Source organism: Musca autumnalis, unplaced genomic scaffold (genome assembly GCF_047663935.1).
Source record: "Musca autumnalis isolate F117 unplaced genomic scaffold, ASM4766393v1 scaffold_2, whole genome shotgun sequence".
Classification (NCBI taxonomy): domain Eukaryota; kingdom Metazoa; phylum Arthropoda; class Insecta; order Diptera; family Muscidae; genus Musca; species Musca autumnalis.
This window is the reverse complement of record NW_027411755.1, coordinates 228,753,192-228,765,594: the sequence shown is the minus strand read 5'-3', so window position 1 is coordinate 228,765,594 and position 12,403 is coordinate 228,753,192. Positions and strand designations below refer to the sequence as shown.

The 12,403-nt window shown below is 36.7% G+C and overlaps 1 protein-coding gene across 1 annotated transcript; it reads left to right on the top strand.

Moving 5' to 3' along the window:
* The first annotated feature begins 914 nt into the window (after positions 1-914).
* Positions 915-12,141, top strand: LOC141395328 (uncharacterized). The gene is made up of 2 exons (XM_073970999.1): positions 915-1,446; positions 10,919-12,141. Exons 1-2 carry the CDS (start codon positions 1,436-1,438, stop codon positions 11,793-11,795), a joined length of 888 nt encoding a protein of 295 aa, XP_073827100.1. The 5' UTR covers positions 915-1,435; the 3' UTR covers positions 11,796-12,141.
* The last annotated feature ends 262 nt before the right edge of the window (positions 12,142-12,403 follow it).

Sequence of the window (12,403 nt, the reverse complement as noted above, 5' to 3'; positions counted from 1 at the left end):
TTGCCTCTTTGGGTGTCCCTAAAAATCTTTAAAAAATCCACGTTTATTTGCCTCTTTGGGTGTCCCTAAAAATCTTTAAAAAATCCACGTTTATATGCCTCTTTGGATGTCTCTAAAAATCTTTAAAAAATCCATGTTTATTTGCCTCTTTGGGTGTCCCTAAAAATCTTTAAAAAATCCACGTTTATTTGCCTCTTTGGGTGTTCCTAAAATCTTTAAAAAATCCACGTTTATTTGCCTATTTGGGTGTTCCTAAAAATCTTTGGGTGTCCCTAAAAATCTTTAAAAAATCCACGTTTATTTGCCTATTTGGGTGTTCCTAAAAATCTTTGGGTGTCCCTAAAAATCTTTAAAAAATCCACGTTTATTTGCCTATTTGGGTGTTCCTAAAAATCTTTGGGTGTCCCTAAAAATCTTTAAAAAATCCACGTTTATTTGCCTATTTGGGTGTTCCTAAAAATCTTTGGGTGTCCCTAAAAATCTTTAAAAAATCCACGTTTATTTGCCTCTTTGGGTGTCCCTAAAAATATTTAAAAATTCCACGTTTATTTGCCACTTTGGTTGTCCCTAAAAATCTTTAAAAAATCCACGTTTATTTGCCACTTTGGTTGTCCCTAAAAATCTTTAAAAAATCCACGTTTATTTGCCTCTTTGGGTGTCCCTAAAAATATTTAAAAATTCCACGTTTATTTGCCACTTTGGTTGTCCCTAAAAATCTTTAAAAAATCCACGTTTATTTGCCTCTTTGGGTGTCCCTAAAAATCTTTAAAAAATCCACGTTTATTTGCCTCTTTGGGTGTCCCTAAAAATCTTTAAAAAATCCACTTTTATTTGCCTCTTTGGGTGTCCCTAAAAATCTTTAAAAAATCCACGTTTATATGCCTCTTTGGGTGTTGTTGAACTCTGTTCAACAAACTAAACATAAGAAAATGAATTACTACTTTATAACTTTGAATTTAAAATTTAACTGAAATTTAATCTAACATTTAACTGAAATTTAACATAAACATTTAATAACATGTCAACTTTACATCCAAATGAGCTTTAACTCATTGGAATAAAGGCTGCCATTTCTTTTCTAATTTACAAACGTTCCTCTTTTTTATGTTAATACAAAATGTCCAACACAAAAATATTTTTACTTGTTGTACGAAAGCCAATTGAGTCAGAACATTTTTGTTAATAAACCGCAACATAAACTTTGCTTCAAATCTGAAGACATTGCTGCCTTTTTATTTTTTCATAAAAATAACCGCTTAGCGATTGGGAAATTGCCACCGCAGAAAAGGCTTAAAATTCTACAGTCCACTTGAAGACAATTTCCGCAATTGTTCATGGTCCTATCGAGCCTCTGAGGGAAAAAGGATTTTTTATTTGGATCACGTCCACCGCTGTCATCTATTTTTTCTTGGAGCAAATCTTGGCTTTAAATAATATGGAAAAAAGGTATGTAAGATTTTACCAAAGTGTGAGCATGTAGGGAATTCAAACGTTACATATCAACGATTAATTCACGCCAAAAACACAATTTTAAAGCTTTCTCCAAGTCGCATAGTTCTTAGTAGAAATCTCTACCCGCTGTTTCATACAAAAAAAAAAAACGCAAAGCAAAAAATTACTTCTTGCCTTGCAGCAACCGCAATTACGCAATTCATTACATCTCTTACTGGTCAAGTAAACTCTTCGCTTTTCAGAGTCAACAGGCCATTGCTTACAATTTAAGAGATTACAATAAACATTTTCGTTTGACTCTGTGGTACAATGACAGAAAAAACAACAAAATAGAAACAATTTGCTCTTCTCTCTGTTAAACCGGACTTGGTTTTATCAAAAGAAATTTGCCAACCTCTTAAAACCAGCCACATACATACATACACATGTACCTACGTCATAGTTGGCAAGTACATCATAGTTTGCAAACCAACAGCTCGCCTAACTTAAAGCGCAAACAACGTCGCCTTCACTTCTACATATTTTCGGTGCATGTATGCATCGGCGTCAGTCCAAATACGCTGCCGTAACAATAAACCACATTTCCACTCTCACTCTCTTCGTCTATGTCAGCCGGTGTTTTAACATAGCTACATTACTCTGCCATCAATTCTCCTTCAAGAATTTCGCACACCAATCAATATCACCTTCGCCCAACAGACAGTCAGCTGTTAAGCAACAACATCATTTTTTTTTCTTTGGTTTGTCTGTGTATAACCAACATCCAAGTTAACCAACTCACTTGCCTGTTAGGCTAGTCAGCCACACCAACATAATTATTTTTCAAATCAGCATCATCAACGCTGTTAACAGCAGCAAGTGTCTGTGAGGTTAAACATAGCGCCAAGACACAACGATAACCCTTATAGTACGTTTATAAAGAACCGGATTAAACAAATCCGCTGGGTTTCATATGGTTTTTTAATTGGCTCTATTTAACATAAATCCTCATAAAAAGTGTCAACCCTTAAAAAGCTATAACGTAAACAATATCACAATCTCCACTCCCTCCACGATACTACATTTTAAAGCTCGTCAACAGTAGACAGTTTCGTCAGCTCTTTTATATTTGTTAGTAGTGGGTTAACACGACAGAGGTATCAGCGATTTCTCTACGACGTACAGTGTAAGAGCACCCTTCATAATCAAACACGGCCACAGTCGGTTAAGGGCCTGTTACAAAAAGAGAATGCACATTGCATTTCATTACCTGTGAGTATAACAGGCCGGCTGTTGGGCACACACCACATTACCAACACCAACCCACATAACCACACTGCAGCTCCGAGCGAGTCTAGTGGAGTCTCTTTTACTCTTTCACTGTAGACTTTACAGGCAATGAATACTCTGACTCTGTACGCAACAGCAGTTGATGCAGATCGTCATTATTCTGTGACCGTCAACGTGAACACATCAGCCTGAAGCCAGAAAATGCGATGTATGAACAAACAGATAAATTAACAAATAAATTTTAATAAAACTAATAGTAAAGAAGTTCAAACAAAAGACAAAATCTCTGCAAAAGAAAGAAGTAAATTAGGAAGGAGTTGATTTGGAAAATATAAAGTTTAGCAAAAAAGCAAAGGTGAAACAATAAGTGGGCAACAAAACTACAAATTATCAAAAAAGTGCAAAAGGAACAAACAGAAGATAACAAAAGGAAGAAGCAGAACCGAGAACGAAGGTACTTAATGGGAAACGCAAGAAATAACAACTTACACGAGATCAACAAGGTTTGTAATATCCACCATAACGTGTCAATACGAAAAATGTATTAAAAAATTCTAGACACATTTAAATATAAACCTTTAAAGAGTTCCAACGCAACATTAGCGATGTCATTGTCATAAAACTGCTACCTCTTCCGATAGTACATTTACACTATACATACTTATTAGATCCAGCTGGGGGTCCTAAAGAGCGCTTAATCTACAAAAAGAAATCACAGTGTAAACAAACTATAAGATTAATGGTAAAAAAAAGTCTTGGTGTCTTACAGAAAGAATTGCGAAGCATGTTACAATATAGTCATAGCATGTTTACACGAGCGCTTCAATTACGTTGACAAATTAACCCGTTTCCACGACACCATTCGTAACTAAGAGAAACGTAATTTATTTCCCCTTACTTTTTTCCTCGTTTTCATGAGAAGTTGAACAAATATCACTACACTACATATATTAAATGAGCAGGAAAAACATTAACCTTTCCTGCGAATATATATTTTACATTTAATAGCAGATTTTTCGTTCATATTTTGCCATTAATTCTGAAAATTTGGTATTTCCTGTACATTTTCTACATTTCTATTTTCATAATTAATAAAAAAGAGAGAGTCGTCAAAACAATATTTGAGTATTCAGACTTCAGACTAATGAAAGAAAATAGAAAATTTGCTATGCTTGGAATGTATACTAGTCGTTAAACCGTTTACTTTTCATTTATGTTTTGCAGTTTTTTCTAAAAAGCACGTATTTCAATACGTTTTAAATTTTGTATAACAAAAGAAATAAACTCCTTTGAGAATTGTTGACAATTGAATTCTTCGGTTTGATTGAATTTAAATTGTACAAACAGATCTTTGATACCAGGCTGTATGGGCATTAAATATTTGTAGTAACCATTACACTATCTGCGCATCGGTTTAGTTGCAAGGAAGAATTTCTCCTTCGAATGGTATAACTAGGTTTGTACTATGTTCAGCACGGGTTCTGCACGGTTTATTATTTAATACTTTCGGTAGATTTTAAAACAATTCTGTGTAAAATATCTGTTGAAACTCTTTTACTCAAGTTTGACAATTACCTAGTTGCTTAAAACTTAGCTGTTTATAATACACAATTCAGCATTCAGTTCGAAATATGAAAATCACCAAGAAGATTTTACATACTCACATGAAAATTGCTATACATTGACCAGCAGGAACTAGCCATAACCATCAAATAGTTCAATCGTGTTCAATATTTGTTCTTACACAAGGATTTACATGATTAACAATTAAAAACTACACTTTTTTGTGCACAGTTGGTCAACTAAGTGTTGGCAGAAAACATATCACCTGAGGTTGCAGACAAAAAATAGTGTCCATTTATTACTTTTCAATTCCTTCAAAGATACAGAAAAATTTTATAATCTTAATTTTAAACGAAAGTTTGTATACAGTTGACAGCTAAACATTAGCAAAATCGACATCCCCTGCTTTTTGGGAAAAAATAGTGCAAATTTTGCTTAGTACGGGAGAAACATTTCAATGAAGGAAAAATAGTCTGTACGCAACTGGAAAGTTTTCAAAAGAATTTCAAAATATTACATAAAACAGAAGATTTGCTACATTATTTCGTTTAATCCCTAGAAATTTACAGAGGACAGTTAGTCCAATCCAAATTTTACCAGTTGTAAATTTCCTGGAAAACTTTTACAGTTGGTCAACTAAAAGTTGACAACAGCAAAACCTGCTATTGATTCACAAAACAATTCATGCAAATGTACATGTTAGCAAGCTAAAGGCCTGTCAGCTTAAAAATTATACCGTCTGTACAGTGAGTCCATTAAAAGTAGAAAAATATCATATCTGCTGATTTTTTAGTGAACAAATATTGGGATTTATTTTCTCGTTTTATACTCCTGCAAAAGTACAAGGAACAGTTTGCCAGCTTACGGTTGTCATAATTATCCAATTGAATTTAAGACATATTTCAATCTTGATCATTCCAATAAAGATTTTGGAAGCATCGAAGAAAAAAAATATTAGTAAAATCCACAACATTAATAATACTTTCACGCAAAAAGGCAATACAACCGATATTCTGAGGTTCTTAGCCAATAATAGATATGTTTTTCTTTTCTACTACTGACTACAATTCCTACGAGTTTTAAAGTTTAATCAGACTTTATCGATCTTCAACTGTTTAAAACCTCGTAAGCTCACCATATTCTTTTTCTAGTTATCCAATAGAAATTAGAAAAAAAATATTTGTTGGAGACATTGAGGTACAATACACTGTACTGTTCACTAATCTGAGTTTGGGATTTGTCAAATTAAAATATTTTGCAAAATATTTTCCTTCTTAATATTGATACGATCCTCATTCTGTTGAACTAAACGGACGATATCAGCTCGAAAAGTCCACATACTTTATACTCGCCAAAAATCCATAACCACCTTCAGAGCAATGGCTACAAATGATGTCGAGAGAGCACCTCATAAATTCATTTTCTTTTCGGACCAAGTGGTCACGTTCTGTGCTAACTTTCAGCAAACTCCTGTTGAGGATCATACGGCCTCCAGTTTGCAAGTTGAGTTAGACGACCTAGAAAGGCGATGGCGCCAACTGGTTCATATTTATGAACATGAAATGACGTCAGAGAGCGAACACATAACTACAACAATGAGAGACACAATACATGCCAAGTTTCAAGAATCATGCAAGTCTTATAAACAATGTAAAGCTTCGATTCTCGATCTCGTTCAAATCGAGAAACAGAGAATGGAAAAGCCAGAATCGGCATCCAATGTTTCTACCAAGGTGTCAAACGACTGCAGTTATTCTTTAAAATTACCACCTTGTGATACCGAATTGTTCAATGGTGGGTACGACAAATGGCCAAGCTTCCGCGACATGTTTAATGCAATATATATTAAACATGAAAAGCTCTCGCCAGCTCAAAAACTGTTTCATTTACGCGCCAAAACTAGAGGCGAAGCTAATCAAATTGTTAAAAGGTTTCCTCTAACTGATGATAATTTCAATCTCGCCTGGGACGCTTTGCGTCAGCGTTATGAAAACAAACGCATTCTCGTAAATCATCAGCTAAGGAAAATTTTTGAAATGGATCACGTTTCTTCCGAAAAAGGAAAAACTTTAAGAAATTTACAATACACTATCAACAATTGCCTTTCTGTCCTTCGGACTTACAACATTTCTGTATTATCCTGGGATCCTATATTGGTATACTGGGTTTCTTCAAAATTACCCGAAGAAACACTGTCTGCTTGGGAGAGTTCCCTTTCCAATCATAAGGAAATGCCATCATGGGATCAACTAGATGATTTCATTACTAAGAGATTGAACATGCTTGAATCAATTTCTGATATGAGAAAGCCTTCCACGAATGCAACAACTTCCAACAAAGTTAACAGTTATACCACATCTGTTGAATCTCCTTATAAGCCATGCAAGGCATGTCAGCAAAATCATTCGTTACGAAATTGCTTCAAATTTCGCTCTTGGCCACTTTCAGAGAAAAGAAAATTTATCACGGATAACAAAATATGTGAAAATTGTTTGTCTTATGGACACACGGCAAAGAAATGCAAGAGTAAGCATCTATGTCAATCGTGTCAACAACCGCACCACACTATACTACATTCAGATGGAGGAAATCATTACAAATCCAATTGGCAAGTGCCAAAATCTGCATCTGGCTCATATCATTTAGAAACATCCAATGATGAACAGCCTTCTACTTCCGTTGCTGCTTACTCTCAGACTTTTAACACACAAAATCATTTCTCTCAATCGGGACAAAAAACACTTTTACCCACAGCCTTGGTTGATATAGAACTGCAAGGTACTCTGTTTACCATTCGTGCCTTTATTGACCAAGGATCCCAAGAATCATTTATCTCAAATCGAGTTATAAACCGCTTTGAGATTCCGACCAAAAAATCTCACACAATGATTTCCGGTCTTGGAGGAACTCTCCTAGAAAATTCTACAAGGATCTGCGAGCTTACCTTAAAATCAAGGAAATCCCAATTCAAATTGACTGCTTCTGCTATTGTTATTTCGAATCTAAACCATTTAATGCCCGCTTCTAAAACCGATATTTATGATTTTATCAATTTGAATCGCTTAGAGTTAGCAGATCCCAATTTTTTCACACCCGCACCTATAGACATGCTAATAGGAAGTGATATACTTCCCTCTATAATAAAACCAGGATTAGAAAAACATCTATCTGGAGATTTGATGGCACAAAACACTGAATTCGGCTGGATAATCAGCGGTAAACCGTCCTCTAAATCTCTAATTACCTTTGCAACTTGGACTGCCAAGATTGACCCTCTTAACGAAGAATTGAAGAAATTCTGGGAACTAGAAACGATTCCCAATGAAAAGTCTTTGTCTGCTGACGATATTTGGTGCGAGAAATTTTACAAAGACACAGTGAATCGAAGATCTGACGGTAGATATATTGTTCGATTACCATTTATTCAGAACTTACCACCTGGGAAACATTTAGGGTCTTCAAGACGCTCGGCCATGGGTCAATTTTTACGCATGGAGAAAAACCTTGAAAAGAATCCAGATCTAGCATCTGACTATAACTCTGTACTATCCGAATATTTAACCTTAGGGCACATGAGTCCGACAACCTGTTCTGAAATAGTCGACAACGAACGTTATTTTTCTTTCTACTTACCACATCATGCGATCGTTAAACCTGAAAGAACATCGACTAAAGTACGAGTCGTGTTCAATGCTTCAAAACGAACGGAAAGTGGTCAATCCCTAAACGACATTCTCTACACTGGACCCACATTACAAAACGATCTTATGAACATTGTTCTTAAATGGCGATTATTCAAATATGTTTTCAACGGCGACATTCAGAAAATGTACCGCCAAATATTGGTTCATGAAGAAGATCAACAATTTCAAAGGGTCCTGTTTCGGACTTCGCCTACTGAAAAAGTCCAAGATTTCTGCCTAAAAACTGTTACTTTTGGTGTAAACTGTGCACCCTATTTGGCTATAAGAACTTTGCATCAATTAAGCGAAGATTGTAGCAGTTCCCATCCAACCGCAGCCTATATATTAAAAAACCAAACATACGTGGATGATATCTTGTCTGGAGCTCATTCAATTATAGAAGCAAAATCTAATCTTCACGAATTAATTGACTTGTTAAATTCTGCTGGATTCCCTTTGAAGAAAATAACCGCGAACCATTCTCAAATTTTGAACCACTTGCCCCCGGAGGATCTTCTAAGTGAAGATTTTTTAAGAATTGAAGATCTAAGTGAGACAAAAACTCTTGGAATACAGTGGAACGCAATGATGGACTATTTCTTTTACAAAGTTTCTCATATCGATTCGCCTACTGTGTCTGTAACAAAACGAAAGGTTTTGTCAATTGTTGCAAAATTGTTCGATCCCGCGGGTTGGCTAACCCCAATAATAGTTGTTGCAAAGGTTTTAATGCAGCAACTTTGGATAGATGGCACGAATTGGGATGAAGAAATAAAACCAAGTTCCTTTGAAACCTGGAAATCCTTCCTTCTTAATCTTTCTGACATCCACCAAATTAAGATTCCCCGTTGGATTAAATTTTCTCCTGAAAATAGAATTCAAGTGCACGGGTTTTGCGATGCATCAGAAAAAGCCTACTGTGCCTGTTTGTACATTCGTGCCATTTCCGTAGATAATGTTGTTCATACAAACTTACTTGTCGCCAAAAGCAAGGTTGCTCCACTAAAAACCATTAGCCTGCCCAGGTTGGAATTATGTGGTGCAGCTATGTTGTCCAAACTTGTAAAATCTGTCTGTCAAAATCTCGAGTTATCAACGCCTGAATTATACTTATGGACTGATTCCACAATCACGCTGTCGTGGATCAGTAAACCCCCGTACCATTGGAAAACATTCGTTGCCAACAAAGTTTCTGAGATTTTGGATAATGTCGGAAATGCAATTTGGAGGCACGTTCCATCCGCCAACAACCCCGCCGATCTTGGAACTCGAGGATGTACCGCAGCAGAGCTTACCTCCAACACGCTTTGGTGGCATGGACCAAAGTGGTTAAATAAAGAACCATCTTACTGGCCAGAATATACAGGAATCCAAGAACCTGAACTTGAAAGAAAGATTTCTTCTCTCCATACCCAAACTGTAGGAGATATCCTGTTAGATGACTTCTCATCCTTACATCGGGCTCTTAAAATTTATGCATACATTTTTCGTTTCATTCACGGATGCCAAAAAAAACTTACTCCTGGTTTGCGAGAGAATGTTATAGAAGCTAGCGAAATCTCCTTTGTAAAGTATCACTTGATACGAATGGCGCAAAAGTCGCATTATCCATGGGAATATCAAGCCCTTGAAGCAAACCAGCCTATCCCTACCAAAAGCAAACTGCTGACGTTAAATCCGTTTCTTGACGACAACAAATTACTTCGTGTTAACGGTCGTCTAATCAACGCTGAGATGAATAATAATGAAAAATATCCCATCATTTTGCCTGAAAAGTCTCGATTCTGTAAACTACTTATTGAGTTTACGCATCAATTTCTACTACACGCTGAACATCAAGCCATGCTGCGAGCAATTCGACAAGAGTTCTTTGTTATCCGTTTAAAAAGTGCTGTTCGTTTCTGTATACGCAATTGTCGAACATGCGCTATTTACAAACATCGCATACAAAATCAAATTATGGCTGCTTTACCACCTGAAAGATGCACATTCTCACTACCATTCACCAATACCGGACTTGATTTTGCGGGTCCTTTTGACATTAAAACCTCTCGTCTCAGAAATGCAAAACTGGAAAAGGGCTATGCCGCCATTTTCGTTTGCCTCTCCACTCGAGCTGTCCACTTAGAAGTTTGTTCTGAATTAACATCCGATTCTTTTCTTGCCACCTTCAGCCGTTTTATTGGAAGAAGAGGCTTACCAAACAAAGTATTTTCTGATAATGGATCCAACTTTGTTGGAGCCAGTCGATCCCTGAACCAACAGTACAAAATATTTATTCGAAACGCAGAACAACACATAGTTTCAAAATACAATTTGCATAACTTTACATGGCATTTTATTCCACCTCACGCTCCACACATGGGCGGGATTTGGGAAGCAGCCGTGAAAAGCATGAAGACCCATCTGAAAAAGATTGCCGGAAAGCTAAAGTATACATATGAAGAGTTTTCGACTCTATTAGTTAGAATCGAAAGCATTCTAAACTCGAGACCGCTCTCACCGTTGAGCGAAGAACCTAATGAGCTAACACCACTTACTCCTGGTCATTTATTGAGAGGAGCTCCCTTAATTGCAGCACCTGAAAACTTCTCGGATAACTTGACATTAATGAATCGCTGGCAAAAACTAAAAACCCTTCAATTACACTTTGCCAAACGCTGGAAAAATGAGTATATTACAGGACTACAGCGGAGATATAAATGGAAAATCACCCAAAAAGATTTAAAGCCTGATGATTTCGTTGTAATAAAAGAGGACAACCTTCCTCCAACTGAATGGCGACTAGGGAGAGTAACTAATGTGTTTATGGGTAAAGATTCCAAGGTTCGCGTAGCCGAAATTCGCACGCAACACGGAATCATTGTTCGCCCGCTTGTCAAACTATGCATTCTCCCGAATTGTTAGATTTTCCACTTATGCTCACACTTTAGTAACTTCTTACATTTCAGCACTTCTTCATTGCCAAAATGTCGTATTTGTCATGAGCGACACTTTTTGAAATCTTGCCCTACTTTCCATGACATGGATGTCAATAAGCGACGAAACGTGGCCCGGGAGAAGGGCTTCTGTTTTAACTGCCTGTGCACCGCTCACAAACGCGAATGGTGTCCCAGTAGAAGAACATGCATGGTATGTCACAAAGGACATCACACGATGTTGCATGTCGACGCGAAGCCCACGACCAAGTCCACCCGAAACCAACGATCGCCATCACCCAGTTGTAGCCCTGAGCGCAGGCCAAACAACAGCAGAAATAATCGGCCAATCAACGGCGATCCTAAGCCCAAGCCATCCTCCTCAACAACAACACAACGACATCGATCAAACGTCAGCGAGAGATTGAGTTGTCGCACCAAAACCCACATATTTCTGCCAACCGCTTTAGCTAAAGTCATCACCACAGACGGATGCGACAAGGTTCGGCTTCTATTCAACTCTGGAAAAGCCCATACGATCATCTCTGTTAAACTCGTAGACCGTTTGAAACTTAAAATTACCCAGAGGGCTGGAAAAACTTTCACAACTGTCAACCTGCAGTCTTTCTACGACCATTCCGTCAAACTACAAATAATCGGAGAAGTCAAAAACCATCAGCACTTTACATCCCCAGAACCGACCAAAGAGAAACACCTTCAATCTATCTACAATCATTTGAACGACCTAGCCGATCCGCATTTTTTTAATCCTATCAACGTAGAAATCATTATAGCGAATGATCAGATACCGAAAATTATAAAGGCTGGCCTCATACAAACAGCATCCAACATGCCCATCGCCCAAAGCTCCACTTTTGGTTGGATAATATCAGGCGGATGTCAATATTGAGTTGCATTCCTGCAAAGGGGGCGGCATGTTGAACTCTGTTCAACAAACTAAACATAAGAAAATGAATTACTACTTTATAACTTTGAATTTAAAATTTAACTGAAATTTAATCTAACATTTAACTGAAATTTAACATAAACATTTAATAACATGTCAACTTTACATCCAAATGAGCTTTAACTCATTGGAATAAAGGCTGCCATTTCTTTTCTAATTTACAAACGTTCCTCTTTTTTATGTTAATACAAAATGTCCAACACAAAAATATTTTTACTTGTTGTACGAAAGCCAATTGAGTCAGAACATTTTTGTTAATAAACCGCAACATAAACTTTGCTTCAAATCTGAAGACATTGCTGCCTTTTTATTTTTTCATAAAAATAACCGCTTAGCGATTGGGAAATTGCCACCGCAGAAAAGGCTTAAAATTCTACAGTCCACTTGAAGACAATTTCCGCAATTGTTCAGGTGTCCCTAAAAATCTTTAAAAAATCCACGTTTATTTGCATCTTTGGGTGTCCCTAAAAATCTTTTAAAAATCCACGTTTATTTGCCTCTTTGGGTGTCCCTAAAAATCTTTAAAAAATCCACGTTTATTTGCCTCTTTG